Consider the following 22,883-nt stretch of genomic DNA (forward strand, 5'->3'; position numbering starts at 1 on the left):
TTTAAGAAAAGCAGTTTTGAAAGGACCAAGACTTTCACCTTTTTTTTTCTTCTTACTCTCTTTTCCTCTGCTCTGCGCTAGTTTTCAGAATGGTTTTTAACCTGTGGCCAGTAACATCTACAGGGAGATTATGAAGGCAGTCTGCGTAGTGCGCTGCATCCTTCGTTCAGCTGACGAGATGGCTGCAACCTGTAGGCTCTTCCCTCCGGATTCGGGATGGGATGAGTGCATTCCAAAGGATCGGGCGTAGGGGTCCCACGAGAAACCCGAGACATGATCAAACACACCAGCTGCCCGTGCCAGCACTGGAACTTGAACTGGAAAACCTGTCCCGTGGCCCCAGCAAACTGAACTGGTTTGTGCAGCTGGGTTTACTCTATCGATTGTTTGTAAAGCAGAGTTGTATGAAGTGTTTTGCACGAAACTCAGTTCCGTGCTTCTTTCCTGATGAAAAGCACCGTAAACCGGACAGGGAAGGCAGGGCTCCAGCCCCCGCAGGCGGCCGGGCACGGCCGGGCAGGCGGGCCGGACCGCGGGGCCGCGCCTTCCCCGAGGGCGGGCGCTCCCCGACGGGTGCGCGGCGGCCGCGGCACCGCGATGCCTGTCAGCGAGCAGCCGCTTAGCGGCAGGTCTGAGCCGCGCCGGGCGACAGCGACGGGACCGCCGCGGCGACGCCTGAGGGCGGGCGGCGGCAACGCGGAGAGGGGCGGGCGGAGCCGGGCCGTGAGGGGCGGGCGGAGCCGCGCGGGGTGGCACAAACCGCGCTGGCAGCGGCAAGGTCGGCTCCCGCCGGTCGCGTAGCGCCGCTGCCCGGCGCCAGCCTCGGGCAGGCCGCCTCCCGCCGGGTGGCCACCGGGCGCCTCCGCCCGCCGACAATATGGCGGCGGCCGCGGCGGACCCGTCCGCCCCGCAGCCAGGCGGTGCGCGAGCCCGCCAGGGGCCGGGGGCGAGGGGCGGGAAGGGCGCGGCGCCCCGCCCCCCGACTGCCCGCCCCTCACCCCGCCCCTTAGCGCGCGCGCACGGACCTCCCCGCCCCGCTCCCGCCCCGCGCGCGTGGCGGCTCCTCCCTCCGGCTCCGAGGGGGTCGACCCGCACGCGTCCGCACCGCGCCTCGTGCAACCAACCGCCGCGGCCGCCGGCGGCGCTCGCGCGAGGCCCCGCCCCGGCTGGGCGGGGGGCGGCAGGAGGAGGCGACCCCTCCCGGGGTGGGGGGCGGGCGGCTCGCGCCCACCTCGGCGGCGGCGGGAGCTGCTAGAGCGGCGGCGGCGGCGGGGCCCCTCCCCCGGGGGCGGGGCCGCCCGGGCCGGCGGGCTGTTGGCACCTCCCCCCCTCCCCTCCCCTCCCCCTCCCCGCCGTCCCCTCAGTAACTTGGCCGCCTTTTATCGGGAGAGCGGCGAGGCGCGGAGTTTATTGGTGCCGGAGCTGCGGCGCGGCCGGGGCGGGGAGCGAGCGCGGCGGAGGGCGGGGGGGGGTCACCCCGGGCCGGCCCGGTCCGGGACGATGCTGCGGCTGGTGTCGCTGAAGTTGGGGCGGCTGTACCGCTACGTGAAGCTGGCGGTGCTGGGCAGCCTGGCGGCGGCGCTGGTGCTGAACACGCACTCGCTGCTGGCCTCGCTGCAGCGCAACGAGCTGTCGGAGCGGCGCTTCCTGCAGCTCAATAAGTGCCCGGCCTGCTGGGGCACCAGCTGGTGCCGCAAGTTCCTCAACGGGCAGCTGCGGCTGGAGAGCTGGGGCCGCCTGCGCCTCTTCGACTTCTTCAACGTCAAGAACGTCTACTTCGCGCGCTACGGGGAGCCCCGCGAGGGCAGCCGCCGCGTCGTCCTCAAGCGCCTCGGCTCCGCGCAGGAGCTCGCCGACATCGACACCAAGATCTGCCGCCGCGCCACCGGCAGGGGCCGCTGCGACCTCCTGCAGGCCCTGCACGCCACCGAGTTCGCCAGCCTCAACGGCGACGTGAGGCTCCTCACCCCCGACGCCGTGGAGGGCTGGTCGGACCTGGTGCACTGCCCCTCGCAGCGCCTGCTCGACCGCCTGGTCCGCCGCTACGCCGAGACCAAGGACTCGGGCAGCTTCCTGCTGCGCAACCTGAAGGACTCGGAGCGCATGCAGCTCCTCATCACCCTCGCCTTCAACCCCGAGCCGCTGGTGCTGCAGGTAAGCGCGGCCGACGGCGCCCGGCCGGCCGGGAGGGCCCGGGTGGCCGCCCGCCCCCGCCTGCTCTCCTTGGTGCTGCACAGCCGCCCCCGCCTGCCCGGGGAGCCCGCGGGGCCCTGGCTGGAAGCCCTGGCCCAGACCGGCGCCCTGCGCGGCCCGTTCCCCGTCCCCCCCCGTTCCCCGCCGTGGCCGGGGTCTCCTTCGCCCGCCGCGCCGGGCACCCGCAGTTCTGAGGCGGGGGGGGGGGGGAGCAGGGGGGGAGAAAGGGGAGCAGGGCTCCCGGGGAGCCGGCCTCGAACGGCGGCGAAACGCTGGGGCCGTCAGTCCTCTCGGTCTTTGCGCCCACAGTGACTCCCGTGCAAACACAGCAGCGGGGTGCGCTGAGGAGGGGGTCTCTGATTCCCAGTCTGGGCGCGAGGCGCTTCCTTATCTCACTCGGTCTCTTAGTTTTTCTTTCTCCCTCAAAGACTTATGTGCGTTTTCCCGATTTGCCTTCCTTCTCGGTGCTACCGCTCCTGGAGGCTTTAACTCGTTCTCCATCCTGCTTGCCTTTCTCGTCTAGGCAGGGAGCTTCCCCTTCTGTTAGGTAGCGAACGGTGAAAGCAGGCAGCTATTCTGCAGGAAGCAGGCGGGGTGGCACGCTGTAAGGCAGACGTTTTCTGGTGGATTTATGCCTTTTTTACAGTTAAGTGTTAGACTTTAATCCTATGGTATCTCCCATAATACGTGTATTCCTAGGCAGCTATGGGAATCTGTCATTAGTCTCTTAGGGTCTAGTTTAATAGACAGTGGGTAGAGACTTTACTGTAGTGCTGTTGCGCTTCCTTGTCAAAAACTGATGTGCATGATATCGTGTTCTTATGTGAATTAAATATAATTTTTGTTTTTCTGCTGGTAAAAATGAGAAATAGGTACTTCTTAGCCCATAAATGGTGCAACAAATAAATGAACAGTATTCTCTTTTCACCACCGGCTACTTATTTTATATTCTTTAGGTAGGAGGTCTATGGGTGCAGACCAGAAATTTGTGCTTTAACATGTCATGTAAATTTTAGGTGAAAAATTTGTAGGAAACCTTTTTATTCTGCGGCACTACTCAGTTGCTTCTGTTGCATATTTATTTAGATTGGGAGCTTTGCATTTTGGCTCTTAACACTGCCAAGGGAACTCCAAGTATGCCTTTAGTGTGTAAGTTTGGACTCAGAATTGTTTCATCTAACTGCTGGACTGTCCTTGCCTTTATCCAATATATGACAAAAATATTTGCAAATATGTTTGAAAGCATCGCTGCATGATTACTGTTGTAAACATCTGCTGTTTCCCTAATAAGAGGCCAAGAAATATCTAATGCTCAAAAAGCAGTGCTGCAGGCTTTACCCTCCAGCAAATTCACCTACTGATTAATTTCTAGAGAATGCATTTTTCAACTCTACTTAATTAAAAATATGTTCTTGGGTAGTATGCCTTCTGCTCTTCAGCCTCTCCATATACAGCTCTTGGGTTTTGTTTTCAAATTTTCCAGTTTGCTTCTCAGCAGTCTTAGGGTACAGTACGTCTCTTCCATTTTGCCGTAAAGTTGCTCCTGAGCACGGTGAAAAAGGAAACTCCACTGAAGTAAGAAAATCAAAACTTTGCTTTGCTGAGTGTATTTGGCTGCATTTCATACAACTGACAGTTTTGGTGTGGAACACTGGTTCCAACATGCTGAGCTTGGACCTAGATGGCCAGAAAACACCTGTGTACATTTCTTCATAATATGTGGGCCAACGTATTCTTTACAGACAAAGGGTATGGCACAGCTGCAGCATTCCCTGTTGTGGGGTGGATCAAAGGCAGTGGGCAGCACTGGTTGATTTAAGAGCCTTGATTCCTGTCAGCTTCTTGATAAGCTGTGGATGAGCCTTGAGGCTGTCAAGCAAATCTGTTGAAGAGATGAAAACCTTTGGACATGAACTTAACAAGCACTTTGTTCACCATTTATCATAGCGAAGGTGCTGCTGAGAGCAGAGCAGGTCGAATTGGTGGGAAGCAAGGCAGCATTTACCAGTCCAGAGTTGCCTGTCACCTCTTATCAGATCAAAAGTGTTTTGCAGACTGTTGTAAATTTTGAGTAATAGGTGTATCCTGGAAAATATTTCTGGGGAACTTCAGGCCAGCTTTGTGTGTTGAAACATTCTTAATATATTCTCCAGAAGAGCATTCATCAACTTTGGTAATGGGTACTGAAGGTATGAATACCTTCCCTCAGCTGGGAATGAAATATCTTAAATATATGAATGTGAATGAACTCTTCTCGTTCCATAACATGTCAGATACTGCCCCATTCTCAGCCTGTACCCGAGAAACATGTAAGGAATGGATAATTCCGTGTTACGCAGCTGTTGCAACAGCAAGATGCAAGGCACTCTTTATGAGAGGGGTATAGTTACTTTCCAGAAGTGATAACTGACAGCTGAGAAGTTTGCTTGTATTTATACATCAGATATGTAAAACATCTTATGGTAGAGTTTCTGCGGTATTGATGAGGGCAGGTATTAGCACAGGAATGAGACCTGTAGGCTTGTTCTAAAAATCAGCTGCTTCCAAGAAAGGAAACCTGCATGACGTCATGTGAAGAATCAGATTTTAATTACAAACAAATAAATAAATTAAAGCTTGATGCATTTAACTGATTGTGACTGGAAGGCACAAGGAGAAGTATTGCTACTTTTTGCCTTGATCTTTCCATGAAACACAACGGTACCTGTTTAAAACACTGTCATGAATATCAGTTTTGGTTTAGAAGCAGAGATAACATCTACATTCTTGGTGTTCAGTGGAGTTCTGCATTCTTTAATTAAGTTGTAGGAGCAGCCAAATGTAAATAGGCAAAAAGGTCGATCTTTGATTTATAACAGAAAATTCACTTTAATCATCTACGAGAGCTAGTAATTTGTGGATTATAAGACTTTCTGTCAGAGATTGGGATGTTAGCTTGAAGCCTGTGTGGAGTATGGATTATTCCTAAAGTGGCGTTGCTTGCAAACTGCATATTGTCACAACTGACTTATAGCTTTTGCTGTGGGAAGGTTTCAGGTGGGGCTTTAACCCATAGCATGATATCCTTCTGTTACAAGTCTCCAAACAGTAGTAAACCAGCAGAGTTTTGTGGAGATTACTTACTCTAATCCTAACTCAGTATTTGTATTTGTTATAGCTTTCTTGTTAACCTCCTTTATCCACAGTTGTTAAACAGTTGCATAGGTGTACTTGGTGAAGAGTTCAGCCCCTTTGTCATTTCACTTCATGAAGCAAATGGGAGGACAGCCGCATTATTATTCGGTACAGTGTACGCCTTTTCTGGATTTTAAGATATTATTTTTACTTTTGTAGAATCTTGCTAAACTGGTCAGTAATTTTCAAATTTTTTTAATCTGAGTTCACATTTGAATGAAACAAACTGTATGCAAGGGCTGAGGAAAGAATTTTTTAAATTGAAGTGTAAATGTTTAAGATTTAACTTCTAATAGGTTTGGGTTTTTTCCTTCCTTTTTCTAGTATTCCTCTCCTACAATAAAAGCAAATAGTTTTTACTAAAAAGTAAGTTCTGATCTGTAATCAAAATGTGATACATCTATACCAGACTTTATGTAAACATGAGCAGCTTATTCAGACAAAAGCAATAACAAAACTTGCTGCTGTTCCCTTCAACTCATTTTATGGAAACCAGAGTATTTTAAATAGGAATTACCTGGTGGATAGGATCTACATGTGGCATCTGATTCATAATTGAATATGATGACTATGTGCGTCAAACACTTGCAAAGGTAGGTTGGCCAAGGTTGCCATGTGAAGAAATAGCAAAATTTTAAAAATAAATGGGATTAGGCTGAGTGCAGTGTGAATATTTACTTCTTGCAGAATTCATAGGACCAGCATGGATGTAAGTAGATTTATCCTCACCCTATGACTTTTTATAAACCACCTACCTTCTAGTTTGTCTTTTAAAAATAACTGTAATGGAGAAGCTTTTCTTCATTTTTTTTAACCATGAGGTGTGTTCAAATAATGGATGTTATTCAACTTGATGAAGCAACATGATTAATTTTTATCTTCACTGGCAAAACCGTTTGCTGCCTATTGTTAATTTCCATAGAAGCCAAGTCTGTTGTTCAGTCTTTGACTCTTACAAAAATTCTTCTTTTTTTCCCCAATTCCTAACAAGACTTTTTCTAAAACCAAGGCAGTTCAACAGAAGGATTTGAGGAAGTAGTTAAACTTTCTCTAGACATACCTATGTTTTCCATAGAGCTCCTGCACTGAGCTCTGTCAGCCTTCAGATTTCCTATTTAGAGCCACTGTGGCTGTCATCTAACAGCTTTTGAGCTGCTGGCGTTGTGCCATCATAGCTGCCATGCTGCGAGCCGTGCTATGCAACCATGCAACCATGAAGGCCTGTGGCAAAGTTTTAAGTTTTGTACTTCAAGACCTCCAAAACCAACAATGCCCAAAAGCCAGGGGCAAAGTGGAGAATCCCTCATTCTGGGAGTTGGCGAAACTACAGTATAACTCACTACTGCTGAAGTAAGAACTTGTTTCTAGATCAGAAAATAGTGTTTTTTTTCCTGTAAAGTGGTTGTATTCCTCCTAAAATCTTGTGGTGAGCTATGAAAGACAGATTATGTCTGTCCCGGTGAAAATGAAGCAAAGGTTCTCTCAACTGTTTTGGCGAAAGTGCAGCCAGAGCTGGTCTTGCAATACTGAGTCTTGCCTTTGTGCTGGCTGTTGTATTGGTGTATAGTGCTGCCAGGTGCACTATTACAATGACAGTGCATTTGCCTTGTTTTCAAACCAAACTTAAAGTTTGCACACGAACTTTGCTATTAAAATAAAAATAAATAAAATGCTTGCAAGTAATGTGGGTTTTTTTCAATCTATCAAAGGTGCCTGTGAATTACATCCAGACTGCATTAATGCAACTTTGTCTTGAGCTGTAGCTTTTTACATGTTTAAAATGGAGGTTCTTTAAAGAATGATGGTGAACGTTTATGTCTTGTAGGTAAATTAAAAGTCTCAAAGACTTTTATTTTTCTAAGAAAAGTGCCAATATGTATATGGAAAATAGCAGTACTTCTGCATTTTTTTAATAGATTGTATAAATCATTGCCCTTCCCTCAGGTATGTATTTAGCTTTCAGAATACTTAAGCTTAATGACTCTATTCTTCTCACAACTTCTGATGATTGTTCCTTGGGAAAAAAAAACCAAACAAAACAAACCAACAACAGCTGTATCTCTATTCCTAGTATAATTACTCTGCATGAACAGTCTGTTGCCATATAACCTAAAGTTTGCTTGGTTTCTCTTCATGTCATCATTGGGGTTTCTGTTTTGGTTCTGTTACAGGAAGAACAATAATTGACATCTGGTAAACAAATATTAAAACATTAACTGTGATCTCTTTGAAACAATTTCTTGCACTGAAGTCACGCAAAGTAGCAATTTAGCCAAATGTTTTACAGAATTATTTTACTGATCCATACATAACTCAGTAAGAAGTAAATGGGCAACTTTACTTGCCTGGGATTTCTTTCTTTCTTCTTTTATCCTACACGCTGTTCTAGTCATAGGTTATTTTCCGTAGTTCTAAATACATTGGTTGAATGCCATCCACTTTTATTACTTGGTGCCTTTTAAACTTTCTTAATTACTCAACTTGGTGTTATCGATACATAATTCCTATGTTAAGTACCAAGTAGTGGATTTAAGGCAGTTATCCACACTACCTCATGTGCCCTCCAATGGACTTTCATTAAGTCCTGGCTCATACAGATGCTGGCATTTTGACATACTATTTAGTGTGTAGTTTTTTAAAATGTTGAATATTTTCCTCTGATCTTTATAAAAATGTTAAAACATAGTTGTTTGAGATCAGTTGTTAATAACGTTACCTCCAGTTGATCTGAGGCTTTTTAATAAAAAATGGATTATCTGCAATTTGATATATTAATCAGTTTTAAAGATTCACCATAGTCTGCTGCAGATGATTATAAATCATGACTTTTCCCCCCCTACCCTGCCAAATTACTCCCATGCAGTTGGACTATTTTTTTTAAACCTATATTTCCTTTTTGTGGTAAACATAAACTACGCTAAAGGAATGTCTAGTGCTGCTTTTTGGGTAAATTTGTTCTTTTCTTTTCTTTTAAGTTTTCTTAAAATTCCTTTTTTGCATACAACAGTTGACTGACACCTATAGAAAAGATAATTCAGAAAGCAAGGGTTTTAAATTTCAGATGTTAAAGTGAAGCTTTAGTCTTTCTTGATTCCTGTTTTACATACTTGTAAGTGTAGCGGAGAAAAGAGATGAATGTGTTGTCCAATCCTGAATTTCCATTATGCGTAATAAAAAAAGAAATAAAAAAATATTGTTTTGTTGAATTAAAATTGAGTTGCCTCATGTTACAAGAATATTCCACTGATTTGATTGTATTGAAAATTGAAGAGTTATTTTTTGCAGTGACATATAGTATATGTATTAGGCCAGAACCGGCTCATAATTGTCTTGTTACCGTACTTAAGTATGGTCCTTAAATGATTAAAACTATTTTCATATTTATGGTGAAACTTCCCTAAAGTGATGACATGTAAGTAAAGTAAAAGGAATGTTTTAGAATAGTGTAGAAATTCTTCAAGTTATTGTGGGGTATGTATTAAGATGAATGTCTGTCTTAATCTAGAGGCTGCTGAGAAATCACTGTACAGACTTAAATAGAAATTCTCCTGATAAGATGTAACTCTGAGCAGTTTTCAGTAACACACAAAGAGTGTCACCCCGTATTCCAAAGCTTGAAATACCAACGTTGTCCATTTGCTTCTGGTATGTCTGATGTAGACAGGCAGCTGTATTTTACTTTCCTGAGTTCAGTAATTGATTAGTCTCTTTGATTTTGCAAATTAACTTTCAGAAATAAGAGTAGGCCACCTCTGCTAGGACTTCTTCATAGTCATATATTCCAAACCCATAACCAATGAGGAGTAGATAGCGATCGTTTTAATCTGTCGCAAATCTAATTTGAATGAACTTTTGTGAACTATAAACTAATTTGACCAGGTAACAACTAATAGAACATGAAATTTTCTATACTATGGTTCTTGCATTTAATCATTATTCATTAATTTGTTTGGAGACATGCCATACCTCTGCTAAAATTATGAAATATAACTTTTACAGTCCAAGTGTTCAGCTTAAACATTAAGCAACTTCTGAGTGGGTTTGTATTTAGAGTTGACTCTAATTTTGTCCTAGAATGTGTCATTTAAGCCTGATATGCACCTCTTGTTGGCATGAATTGTATGTAGTGACTGCTTGAAATGTAATAAAACTGAATAAAAGTCAAATAAATGCAAGAAACATAGTTTCAATGGGAATACCAATATTTGGGATATTCAATGAAATCCACTCTCCAGTGTGTGTGTAGGCTATATATATGTATATGCTTAACTTCTGTGGGAGTTTTAGTTGAATGTCAAATGATTTAGCATGTAGTTGAGAATTAAATTGTTTTTGTTACGTTCACTAGCATTCACAAGTACATTTGAATACATATCTTCTGGAATGCAGATCAATTCCTGACAAAAGAAGGCATCTGCATTTAGACTCTGCTTTTTAACCTCCTTTGATCTGAAAAGTTTCATTGTAAAATCTGATCTTCAGGTCTGCGTGGTTCCAGAGCTTTACTTACTTGCCTTGGTGACTAATGCAAGTGCTACTTCTGTTTACACTGCAGAATCAACAGTACTCTGTGAGAGCAAACTGTTTTTTTTCCTTTTGAGGAAGAATATATTATTTAAATTCTACTTGCCATGGCAGTTTGTGCCTGGGCAAACACAATTTAGTCAGGTGATTTCAGCAAAGGCATCACAAAGAGAGTAATTTTGCCTTGAAGGTCTTCAGAATCATAAGGAATAAACGTAGAAGTCCTCACTCTGTTTTCCATAGGTTTTTTAGTTCCATCATATTTGAGTTGTAGCTCTTTGGTTTTTTGGGTGCTTTTTTTTTTTTTCTTCAGATGGAACTTACTTTATACAAAAATTGGTAGTGATACGTAGCATCTTCCATACTAGTTTTGAAAATGACAAGCATATTATTTTAATGGTATAGTGGAACATTAGCTCAAAGATATCAGTTGTCACTTAGACTGTTCTGCTGTTTTTGGACTTGATTATTAGGATGAATTATATGCTTGATTATGATAAACTAATATTCTTTTAAGTGTTTAATTCAAAGGGGATTTGTGTTATTGCAGACTACAATAGGCCTTATCAGCTTCAAGCTGGTGAGTCTTTACTGCATGATCTAATTCACAGCTCTGAACATTGAAAACCAGTGGCAGATTTGTATATCATCTCATATTTAGACAGATGGAAGCGAGGAAGACGCGTGCATGGATAGTGTGTTTTATGTTTCAGTGAAATGATAGATTCACCCTATTAATTCTCAATATTTATTTTGAGTCTGTTTTTTTTTTTTTTAGGACAGAAGTGCAGTGTTATTCTTTCAGGCACAAAGTGTCCTTTGTCCATTTGACAGCGTTGGCTTTGGTTTTTAACCCTTGCTTAGAGAGATATCGTGAGATATGCTAATAAGGGCAACTAAAATATTTTTTTTGATTTATGTGTCACTGGGAATGGAAGTAGCAGGAGTTTTTGTCATATTTATTGTTTTCCATCTTTCCGTTAGAAGATTATACAGACTTCTCTGTGAACAGAGAAAGATAACAACTTTAATGAGGGAAAACTTACTAAGCTACCTGTTTGTAGTTTTTCATATGCATTACTGTATTTTAAAACACTTTTAAAAGCTTAATTGTCTGTGGTTTCCATGGCATTTTTGTGTCTATTCACAGATAAAATGTGAGTGGGTGCATCAGAATTGCAGATTCTTTTGTCAGATAGCTGTTTCTGGTTTTGAACAAGAGCTTAGTTTTTATCTTAATTGTCACATGCACATTTTAAAGTCTCCGTATAGCATATTCAAGTACAAAATTATCTAATTAAATATTTATACTACTAATAATTTAAGAATTAAAATAAAAACTATGTTATGTGTTACTCTACGGAAATCTGAGATTTTTGACATCTATCTACTAAGCCTTTTGTTTCTAAATGCAAGTTATTAATGGAAAACATGTTTAATGATGGTATGAATTTGTGTTCATGTCTTACTGGCTTTCAGAATTTTAATTCATGAAGGAAGAAAAATCCCCATGTTAAGTTAGCTGCAATTTCATCTAGAAAAAATGCTTTCAAAATAGAATAGTACAAAAAGTTACAAATCTCTGCTTGTAAAGACAACAGATCTTCACTTCAATTAATATTCTTGGCAGACTCACCAAGTGAATACAAAACTCCTGAATGGGGCACTTGCACATATTTTTATCCCCTTCTTCTGCTGCTCACTTGAGTAATGAAACATAGATGTGGCTGTTACATGCTAGTTGGAAGGGAGCCAAAATGGAGATGCTGTTTGTACATGTGCAGATGTTGGCAGGATTCCCTGCACTCCTGTTATCAAAAGATCTTTTTATTGCCACAGAGCTGTAAATATCTGTGTTACAGTATGGCATGCAGATATTTTACTAGTACTGTTTGGGATGTTCACTTCTTAATAAACCAAACTGCTCCTAGAATTTCTTGTGTGAAATGAAATTCAGTGTACACAATGCAGGAAGCATAATAGATGTGTTTTGAAGATCAGTGTGCTGTTGTGACTAATGCTGTACTTTCAAAATCAGTTTAATCCATTGCATAAATCCCTGCTCCTGCTGGAAAGGAAAGGTCCTCTGAGCTCCTTTCCTCTCTTCTGCGCCTGGCTATTCAGGCATTCTCCCTTCCTTTTGTCAGTACTAGCATGATGTGGTGATGTGATGAGCTGGATCAGGCCACTGATCCAACTGAACACCAGCCCAGTAAGTACCAGCTGCATTACTTTGCTAATGACATGAAGGATAGGATTGAAATGAGTGTGCTTGATGGTTTGGGAGGGACGGACAACTTCGCTTCAAATGGTAGCATGACCTTTGCCAGGTTCAACTGTTTGTGGTTGAATTTGTGTTTGGAAAGGGAGGCAAAGGCATAAGCAGAGCAGGACTGGAATATAGGAAAGGAGAGAGGTGCAAAAGAAAATGAGTGCAGTGGTCCAAAGTCATACTTACATAAAAATATTTAGGTATCATTGCTGCAGCAATTGAATTGAATATATTGCATCGAGTGCTGGTAAAATGCAGCAATATGAAAAGGCTATGCACAGCTGGTGAGATCAGTAAAACCTGTGTTTATCAGAAAATGTAATCAGGTAAACTTTCTCCAATTTAACATATAAGTTTGGTTTTATAAGATATGCATAAAGTAGACTTGCATGGGTACCGAACTGATAGATACACCCATTCAGACTTCCTCAATACTAAGGTGTATGACCTCTTGATCCCACTCACTGGAATGAAAGATTTTTGCTTGCCCAGAGTTTTCTGGAGGTTATGCCTCAACACCATCTCCTGCTTGCTTCTTTTAGCATGAAATGAGTTGTTCCTTTGTAAATAACTAATTTCATTTGATGGACAATGGCTATTTGCTTATTGGTTTGTTTTGATCCAAGACTGAATATAGTAATGATAAATGTGAATTAAATTTCATTTTGGTGGTGTGTGGTGCCACAGGCATGTTTGCAGAATAAGTAAGGAACACTGAATAAGCACACACCTCAGTTGTTGGATGGTTATTTTGCTAACCACAAAACAAGCAAAAAAAATCCCAGCCAACTTCTTAACTGTGGAATGTATCACTTGACTTACCCTGAACTAGTGGATATTTACCCCTAGTTACCATCTTCATAAATTGCCCTGAAGCCTACAGATTAAAAACTGAAAGCTGGATAACGTCATCCTTATTGCATAGTAGATTCAGTCAGTGAGAGAGGTTTAGTTCTCAATTATATGGTACCACAGCTTGAAAATGCTGGTCGCAGAAGTATCAAATTAGTTCTGTATCATCCTTAAGGATTTTTCATGATCAGATTCACCTATGTGGGTAGATCAAAATAGAAGTCACCCCAAAACTTTGAGCTTATTCTGTTACTGATATGGGTCTTATGCTCTTTTGACCAGCCAAGAAAGTTTCTTCTCTGCAATGGTAAACAGTTATTTTCCCTAAAATTGTCTTCTATGCTCACCATGTTAGAGGTTAGCTTAATAGCTTTTGCCATAAAGATGGCAAACTTAGGCAACAGTATACATTCATTTTCTTCACATGTATCATAAAGACAAGATTGGCTATGTAGAAACTTTGAACAGTCCTTGAAAATTCCATAGAGGACATCTTGAGCCAGAATAGGCTGGGATGGCTGCTCAGCTTCCAGTAGGATCCAATTATCAAATAGTGTTAACACACAAATGCATATTTTTACTGTCTCAAAATTATATTTAAAATATGCAATAATTTAAAAACTGTAGATGAACAAATTGCACTGCTCTTAGGTGTTCTAAGCAAGGACTGCTGGATGCTAGGTAGAAGGCAGCCTGGTACTCAGCCTTCATTTTAGATATGGGATCAATTAGGGCCTCCATAACATTTTATTAAATGCTCCTATGACAAGGAGTGTGGTTCCAGATCATCAACTTTGACCCTGAATCTTCTTTCCCTGGCTGAAAGGCCTTTAGAAGAAAGATGGAAGTGAGCATGCTGTAGGTAGGTGAATTGGTTTGCTGGGCTGGAGGTTCTCCAGTTCTGTTCTGGAGATTTAAAGTGAGAGCCATATGGAGCATTAGAGTGACTCTCTCCAGTATCAGCAGCACAGCAATGAAAAGGAATGCCCAAACCTTTTCTTTACCTTGTTGGTTTTTTTTTTCTGGGAGTGGAGAAAGTATGGTCTGGACTTTCAGTACAGTAATACAGTAATAACTGTTCCTTCTGTATAGTTCTGTACTTCTTCAGATAATGATTCAGAGCGGGTGAGAAAGGAATTATAGCTGCCTATGAATTGCTGGGAGAAGTTGCACCATGGAAGCACTTGTGTTGCCCATCTACAAGAGGGGCTTTAATGTGCTTCAGTAAACCTTTTCATCAGTAGCATTTGTACTTAAAAATTATGTAACTGAGATTCCATTTTTGTACTGAAGTAACTTAGTAGATGGAGGCAACCTGTCCTCAGGATTTTGTTTTTTACCTCCTGAAATCTGCAGCCATAGTGGAATCCTGAAAATTTTATATAATCCAGAGAAACTATTGTTGCAGTGCCAAGCAAGTGTTCCTGTTTTGGATATTGCTAGAGGGTTCACTGATCAAATGGTCATTTGGGTCAGAGACCAGTCTTTTTAATGAAACTTGGTTCCTGCCATGGAAGCATGCTTGCACAGAAAACGACTAGTGAAATATGCAAGCAAGTTTTGTGGGTAAAGATTGGAGTATGTATTGGTAATTTATATTATTGCATTGACTATCATGATCTAAGCAAATCTATTTTCTTTTTTTCAGGGCCCTTTTAATACTAAATTTGAAGTCTTAGTGTGTGAATTGAGTATAGCTTTAACTCAGCTGTTTGCATTTCAAGAATAAGGATTAATTCTTGGGGGTAGGTGTGGCTTGCAGTTCCTTGTATATTACAGCGCTTCTAGTGTTTCTGACCAACATCAGTATTCTAACCTTGGCTTAGCGTCAGCTGATGCCTGGTGGTTAAGATAAAATGATCAAAACTTTGTTATCAAAGGAAGCAAAAACATAGGTAAAATTAAGGATTGTTGCAGAGGAGGTATGGGTTCTAAGGCACTCTTAAATTTTCTAAATTTTTTAAGTTGATGAGTGCTGGGCACCTCTTCCCTGACTGGTCTTGTAGTTCAGATCTGTTCTACATGATATATTTCCTTCCAGTGTCTCTTTTCTCAATTTATCATAAACATCATCTGCCATCATGGATTCCAGGAGGTGTAAAGCTTCCATTCAGGCTGAAACCCATCATGCCATTCAACCCAAGTTTGGTAAAACCTTTGCTGCATCATCCTTGCAGAATTAATTACGATTCACTTCTGGTGACATGATAGCAAGGTGGTGTACAAGGAAGGAGCATGTGCACACAGTGGTATCTCCTAATTGTTAAAATTAGTGTACGTTATATTCTTAGAGAGTGCTAACTTCTACACATTTGGGACTTCTTAATTTAACATTTTAATGGCTTCTTCCTGATACATAGTATGGAGGATACCTTTTAAATGCTTGTCTGTTCATATTGAAGTCTTAGGGCAAATTCAGCACAACTGAAGTAGGAAAAATATGCTGGTGGGTTGTTTTTTTTTTTGTAATTGCTTGTAGTATGTTATTACTATTCAGTCTCTTATGTTAACTCCCATGAAAGCAAGTATTGTAGACAGACTTTACTTTTGATAAAAATGTTATGTGGCTGTGTGTAATAAACAGAGTATGTGCGTAGTAATTAATCAGGAGGTAGACAGGGAGTACTAGATGCATAAGAAAGTCTAAGCTTTCTTTTATACCTTAATCTGTTCTGTAAAACTTTCTGTGAGAGATCTTCAAGTGAGAGGATCCTCAAAGGAATCCAGTCAACTGGGGAAAATGGGAAGGGGGGTTGGTGGGAAGAAGGAGGTGTCACTTTTTGAAGGTTTTTCCTTTAGGTTATCAAAAAAATCGGTTTTAGTTAGAAATTTCAAATGCAAAATTATCTTGGTGGGAAGTACACTTGTGTTAGTACAGCAGATGTGTATAAAACACCAATAGAAAAAGATAGTTGATGGAATTGTGCATGTGTATGTGAAAATATGTATTTTCCCTTAAGTAGTTCAGCAGTGCCTCTTCCTCACATAAATATATTTTGTGTTGTTTTTTTCTTTCCCTTCAAAACTTAGAAGTATATAGAAATGTCATGTTGATGGGTATTTACAGTTGTCTCTCCTGAATTTTATTGAACAGCCTTTTAAGATCTGTCTTTTATTAATAAAAGTTTTAAAAATTCTTTTTATATACAGAGTTTTCCGTCTGATGAGGGTTGGCCGTTCGCAAAGTACTTAGGAGCATGTGGAAGAATGGTGGCTGTCAATTACGTTGGAGAAGAGCTGTGGAGTTACTTTAATGCACCATGGGAGAAACGAGTGGATCTGGCCTGGCAATTAATGGAAATAGCTGAGCAGCTGACAAATAATGACTTTGAATTTGCACTCTACCTCCTTGATGTTAGCTTTGACAACTTTGCAGTTGGACCGAGAGATGGGAAAGTTATCATTGTAGATGCAGAAAATGTTCTGGTAGCAGACAAAAGGTTAATCAGACAGAGTAAGTCCTTCTCTCTCCTCCCCTCACCCCTTGTCTCTTGCTTCTTTCTCTGCAAGCACAATATTTAAAGTATGTGTAATTGCTAAATACCCATTTTGTTGGCTTTATAACTAGACTACTAATTAACAAACTAATTAGCTTTCTCCTGCAATTAGACTACTAATTAACTTGACCAATTTGTCAACTTTATGAAGCGTTGATCTTACCTGAACTTAATTTACATATAATTTTAATCTCCGTAATCCTGCTTAAATGGAGAGATGGAAGTGGGAGGAGAGGGTTTGGTTGTTTGATGAGTTTGTACGAATGGATGGACAGATAGACAGACGGGCTGACTGACTGGTCTACCTTAGCTAAAAGAGAGGTTCCTTTTGTCTTTCCCGGACATCTGTAGGGATGGAAATCTTGGCATTCTATTTTCTGTGAATGACAAGACAGTCTTACTGCCTGCTTTGCCTTAGTTACACAGCCTGCCTCTGGTTCAGTTGTTCAGGTAGATGCTCTGTAATAATGGAACTGAAGGAATGAGTAATTTTAGTGCTGTTTCCAAATGGGAATAGTGAAAATTCATTCATCTTTCTGTCAACTTTAAAAGCTCAAAGCAGTGGCAGCAGGAGAGATGTCTGAGAAAGTGGCATTACATGGGTTTATATTCCTTTTGAGCTTATAAGGAAAACTTCATAGACCTAAGGGTTAGAGACATTGAACTTGAGAACCTAGATTCTGCAGAAGTTTGTGGCAGTAGGCCAAGTGATTCCAGTTTGCTTTGGGTGAAGGGATTTATTTAAGCTGTGCAAATAGACTTAATTCAGCTCTGCTGCTGAATTAACTTTGAGACTATATTTTCTGTCCACACACTTTTCTACAAAGAAGTATGGTTTTCTGGGGCCTTTTTTTTTGGTTTGGGGCCTTTTTTTGGTTTGGGGCCATTTTTTGTGTTTATTAGATTTATATACATTCTCAGGGAGCTTAGATTAAAATTGTTGTGTTGGATATCCAGTACATTTACTTTAATACTTACGGGCCACACAAATAAACTTTATTTTTCTTCTATTTTTTTCTTTTTCTACCCTCCTGAAAGAATATTACTCAAGATTTTGACTTCTGGAGCATGTCTGAATTGCTTAGTCACAAAGGTGACCAAATGAACTCTGAAAAAGTGATGAAATAGAAGCAAGTAGCATCTTGCAGAAGCTGAATGCTGAAAGTGTCATGCTTACATCTGTTATCTATAGTTCTCAGACTAATTTGTATCTAACTAGGATTTTGCTGCACGATTTTTAACGTAACAATTAATCAAGAGCACAGAACAAATGAGGGCACAAGCAAGTTCTCAGTCTTTGTATAAATTTGACATTTAATACTGATTTCATTAATCTTCTGGAAAGTTCCATTAAACAATCTCTGTCTAGAGTGATTAATATGCCTGTTGAGATATTTGGATATGTACGTTCTGTCCAATTGCACTGTACAGTAATACCCAGTTTTACACTATGTGGGATATCATAGTTGAGTTTGCTGAAGTGTTTTTTTCCCATTCCCCGTTGCTGCCTTTTTTTCCATTTTGAGTTCATTGTCCAAATTTTACATCATATCTTTATAGGTGTAACAGTCATCCTTCAGTACACTTTTGTTTCTAGTCCAGCTTGCAGTGCACCACACACGAGTAGACTGGTAGTCAGCTCAGAGAATACCAAACAAAGAAAAATTTTTCTTCGTACACCATGTGCTAAGAGAGATCTGCAAAACTATGAGACTCCATGATAAGAAGCTCTTCTCAAAGCTGGCAGTAATCTAGAAACTTAAGATGAAAGTTTTCTAAGAAGTAGTAAGAACTCAGGAGATCTCACACTTAGCAACCTTTTATGTATTATTGTATAAGGTATTTTCTGTAAATTAGGTTTTAAGTTAAACAAAGCTTTGTGACAAGGCCACTACTTATGCCTTCAAATTTTTGATAACTTTATATATATATATAAAAAGAAGGGTTTATACATGTACATAAATGCCATTTGTTGAATTTTTTCTTCCTTCAGATATAACACATCTGCTTTTCCATACGCACTTCTTAGTTACTACCGTGTCTCAAGTAAGAGGCTGGAAGATAATGTTTCAGAAGTTTATCGCAATTACTTTGCAATGGCTTTTTTTGTTCTTTGGTAGACCACTTGACAGTGTTAGTTCTCAGGGCAACTGGAGAAGCGTAATCTACATTGCTAAAAGAAATCACTTTGCTTGTTTGATTTTCCCTGAACTTCACCTGTGAATCATTCTCTCGTACTTGTTTGTGCTACGGTTTTTCCTCTTGGTATGTGCATGAATGTAGATGTCATATGTTTAGTGTGCTATTTTTTCTGCTTCCCTCCCGTTGCTATCTATTTTAGCCTCTTTCTTTCCTTTCTTTCCTTTCCTTTCTTTCCTTTCCTTTCTTTCCTTTCCTTTCTTTCCTTTCCTTTCTTTCCTTTCCTTTCTTTCCTTTCCTTTCTTTCCTTTCCTTTCTTTCCTTTCCTTTCTTTCCTTTCCTCCCTTCCTTATTTTTTGTATTGCCAGGACCATTTCAGCAGAAGGGTATATCAAACTGTCAGATGCAATCTTAGACTAGAACATTTAAGAGTTCATCTAAACTGAGTTGGTTTATAGTTTAAATAATAGCAGTTTGCAATTTATTGAGCTTCTGATTGTATTCACATGCACATGTGCTCTTTCCTCCTCTCACTTTTTTTTTTACTGTCTCCTTATATTTCGTAGATAAACCTGAAAACTGGGATGTATGGTATGAAAGCAAATTTGATGACTGTGATAAAGAAGCTTGTCTGTCTTTCTCAAAAGAGATTCTTTGTGCTCGTGTCACTGTGGACCACAATTATTATGCTATTTGTCAGAACCTTTTATCAAGACACGCCACATGGCGTGGCACTTCTGGAGGACTACTTCATGACCCACCAGCTGAAATTGCCAAAGATGGTCGACTTGAGGCCTTGCTGGATGAGTGTGCCAACCCAAAGAAGCGATATGGTAGATTCCAAGCTGCAAAAGAACTGCGTGAATACCTTGCACAATTGAGTAACAATGTGAGGTAGTCCACGGTGAAAATCTTTTTGGAACACTGGCTAAAACACTATTGCAAAGACACATAGAAAATGAAGTTTTGAACTTATGTATTTAAAAGAGAAAACAAAAAAAAAGAAACTAGTTCATCGATTTTCTAAATACCATAAAGATATTATTTTATGGTGTTATAATGTTCCTTTGCAAACAGAGAAGGTACTTACTGAATTAAAACTTGAGCTACTATTGACTCTTCTCCCTAACTACTTAAAAGGGAGTAGGTCAAAAAAGACTGTGATAGCTTAATTGACAGCTTGTGTGTCAAAGGGTACTTTACATAAAACTGCATTAGTGTCACAGTTTTGTGAAGCTGATGTTTTTACTTGGAAAGTCAAGTTAGACTGATGGCCTGTTTTAAAGGCCTTTTTTCCTGGCATCATTGTCTCATTTTTGTGTTTGTTTAAACACCTTGAAGTGGCATTTACATACAGGTAAATCTAGCTGTCTGCATCGTTTCAAATTTAACGGGCTTTCATGTTAATGCTGTGCAGTACATTCCTACTGTGAGTGCAGGATTCCCACATTTACTGTCTAATTTTAGGGGGTTTTACACTGTATTTTACTATGCGTAGACATTGTGTTTGTTTTTTTTAAGATCATCATAAACTCAAATGTCATTTGAACTAACATTCATTTGATGTCTTTTGTAGTTCTGCCATTAGAAATATCACTTGATGTAATTACTGTACAAAAGTTTTACCCTTCATGCCAGTATATACACATGACTGTTTAGCAGGAAATCATGGTATGAGCAAACTCTTATTTTTAATAGAGATAATTTGAGAATTGGAGAGAGACTACAATAAAAAGATCTGTAATCTAAATTGGGGATAGAAGCTTGACTAAAAATAAAAATTCTGTAGTCCACTGTAGTTAAGTATAAACCAAAGAAAATGGTTTTGTTCATTAGTTTCTAAAAAAGTAGTAAAGAAAAAATGCTATACTGCAGTGAAGCTAATAATTCTCAGAATTCAAATTTCAGTGGTCCTTGGTTACTCTTTGAAGAGCTTCTAAAACTATGTGCTTATACGAGAAGAAAACCCTGTTATGAATAATAATGTCTAGAAAGTTAGCAGTTTGGTTTAGATCATTCCCGATTCTGTTGAATTCAAGTGTAATGGAGTTTACTGAATATTTGTCTTTTGGTTTACCAGCTAAACTGATTAAGCTGTATTCACTCTGGACACCTTTTCTTGAACTAAGTTTGACTGTTCCCAGTGCAGTTAAAATTGACTTGTTGAGGTTTGTGTAAATCTAGGGTTGTTCTCATAAATTACATTTTTTATAAAAACCTCAGTTCTGCTACAACAGCTCACTTCAAAGCTTGCTCCTCTCTTTTTTTTTTTTTTTTTTTTTTTTAAACAACTACTATCATGCTTCATTTTCCTAAAGTCTTATTCATAAAAAGATACTCTTAGGAAATGTATACATATTACTTCTTGTGACAGTAATGAAGGAAACTAATATTACTTAAAGGCGTGTATGAAACAATATTTTGTACAAGCTAAAAAGAATTCTGAGCAAGGTAGTATGTGCTACTTTCAAGAGCAGAAATAGTATGCCTCTCATACTGCATCAAAAGACTGATGGAAACTGTTGCTTTACCAAATTGCTGCAAATGCAAGGTGAGGAAAATAGTAAGCTCACTTACTGACCCATCTTTCTCAAAACTCAAAAAGTGGAGTCATATAAAGATGTAGCGTGCTTTTTGATTTCTCAGATGACTTTATTAAGGATATTTTACTATTTGAAGTTCTCACTTTGTCATCTTTGCCTATGTAGTCCTAATTTGCTCCCAATCCCTTGTCTCATTTTCTGAAGTTAGAATGCCCAGTGCAGCTTTTAATTTGCACTTCTCCCGTCCCCTTATTTGAAAAACTGCTTTACATGCTTGCTCTGGCACAAGCTGTCAGACAAGGTTCGTGTTATTTTTGATCATAAAATCAACTTATTTGAAGAAAATAGACTGACTTTCAGACTAGGTAATACTAGCCTACCATAAAAGCATTGATTTATCACTAAAATTGATTTTTAAACATCTACCACATTTCCCGGTGAGAGAGTGGAGTATGTTTGTTAAAGTTGTAAAAGCAACAAACACTGCCAGTTCTGGTTGCTACTCGAGGCAGTTCTGTGACTGTCAGAATGTCCTATCAGATTTGGTTTGGGGTTTAGTTCCCTCAGAAATAATTTACTAAAGCCGATTATAAAAGGAATTTGGAACTTCAAGAAAAACCCAACACTACAGGGAAAACATTGTGGAGAGCAATAAACCTTGTTCCGTTTGCACCTATCAGATATTTATTGTACAATAACAATTTATATTTTTAGCCATTGCCCATTATTATTGATGAACACGGTGAACTATTTTTGAATGAGATGTTTGGGGTTTGTATGTGCATTACGAGTGTCCTTTTGTACTGTAAGTTACTGTTTGATTGGAATATTTTATCAAAACTGTCTCCCTGTGCCTTTATATTACAAGAAGGTTGTTTCTGCAACTTCTAATGATATTAATAAAGAATACTTTAAGAACCTCATCTCAGATACTTATTCTCAGATCAGTCAGTCTTTTGGCTTAGTCTGGGATGCATTTAAATAGACGTAGAACTGGTTTTTGTGATGTTGCAGAATGCACTGTTGTCAAAAGTGACAGATAGGAACTTTGTTTTCCCCTCCTTCTTTCTAGTAGACTGTGAGATCCAAAGTGTGAATGATCTGTCAGGAATCTCTCTTTTTTGCATATTATAAGTAAGACTCATGTTAAAAACAACTTGATCAAGCCATATCTTTCTGTACTATTAACTGAAAGAAAATATTTTCAAATTAAGTTGATATTTTCTCTCTTTATTGTTTGAGAAACTTATTTTTCTGTGTATTTAGAGTCATTTGTATTGCTAGTACCACTGTCTCTTCAGTACAATATTCTAGCAGTTAATGTAATATAAATACATAATGACTTTTGGTATTTCTCCTTTACTCTGGGTTTTTCAGTGAGCGTTTGCATTTGAAGCCAAGTCCTGCAGTTATACTAGGACATACATTCCCTTGTAACTTTCTGAGCCTGTGAAAATAATAGGAACAACATGACTCAAAAACACTTGGATTTTTTTAGTTGCACTCCTGCTGCCTCAACTTACATCTCCAGGAACTGCAAACATGCATACTGAAACTTGTAAACTTTCCCGCGTGCCTTAGAAGTCAAGTTTATTTGGTCTTAAGAAGAAACTAGCATGAATCACTGCTGAATCTTTTCTTTGAACAGTTTCCAGAGTATAGCATAGTCTGATCTGGGCTGCCTTGAAC

At 40.3% G+C, this 22,883-nt stretch overlaps 1 protein-coding gene and 1 long non-coding RNA gene across 4 annotated transcripts in view; one reads left to right on the forward strand and one right to left on the reverse strand.

The window, feature by feature from the left end:
• The window catches only part of LOC142059791 (uncharacterized), a 95,328-nt gene that overhangs the window by 3,935 nt on the left and 68,510 nt on the right, over positions 1-22,883 (reverse strand). The gene's annotated exons all lie outside the window — the stretch shown is intronic.
• DIPK2A (divergent protein kinase domain 2A) lies at positions 945-22,113 on the forward strand. 2 transcript variants are annotated; one of them, XM_075098875.1, is made up of 4 exons: positions 2,049-2,154; positions 5,379-5,475; positions 16,166-16,469; positions 19,218-22,113. In XM_075098875.1, exons 2-4 carry the CDS (start codon positions 5,440-5,442, stop codon positions 19,547-19,549), a joined length of 672 nt encoding a protein of 223 aa, XP_074954976.1. In that variant the 5' UTR covers positions 2,049-2,154; positions 5,379-5,439; the 3' UTR covers positions 19,550-22,113. The 2 variants fall into 2 exon arrangements, with proteins under 2 accessions (XP_074954975.1, XP_074954976.1); XM_075098874.1 differs by lacking the exon at positions 5,379-5,475 and having other exon boundaries at positions 945-2,154.

Source organism: Phalacrocorax aristotelis, chromosome 7, assembly GCF_949628215.1.
Source record: "Phalacrocorax aristotelis chromosome 7, bGulAri2.1, whole genome shotgun sequence".
Lineage (NCBI taxonomy): Eukaryota > Metazoa > Chordata > Aves > Suliformes > Phalacrocoracidae > Phalacrocorax > Phalacrocorax aristotelis.

Excerpts from the sequence above, each read along its gene's own strand:
- DIPK2A (XM_075098874.1), top strand. The coding sequence starts at position 1,501 with ATGCTGCGGCTGGTGTCGCTGAAGTTGGGGCGGCTGTACCGCTACGTG. Across the intron at positions 2,155-16,165 it reads CCGAGCCGCTGGTGCTGCAG|AGTTTTCCGTCTGATGAGGG; the intron begins GTAAGCGCGGCC and ends TTTTATATACAG. Across the intron at positions 16,470-19,217 it reads CAAAAGGTTAATCAGACAGA|ATAAACCTGAAAACTGGGAT; the intron begins GTAAGTCCTTCT and ends TATATTTCGTAG.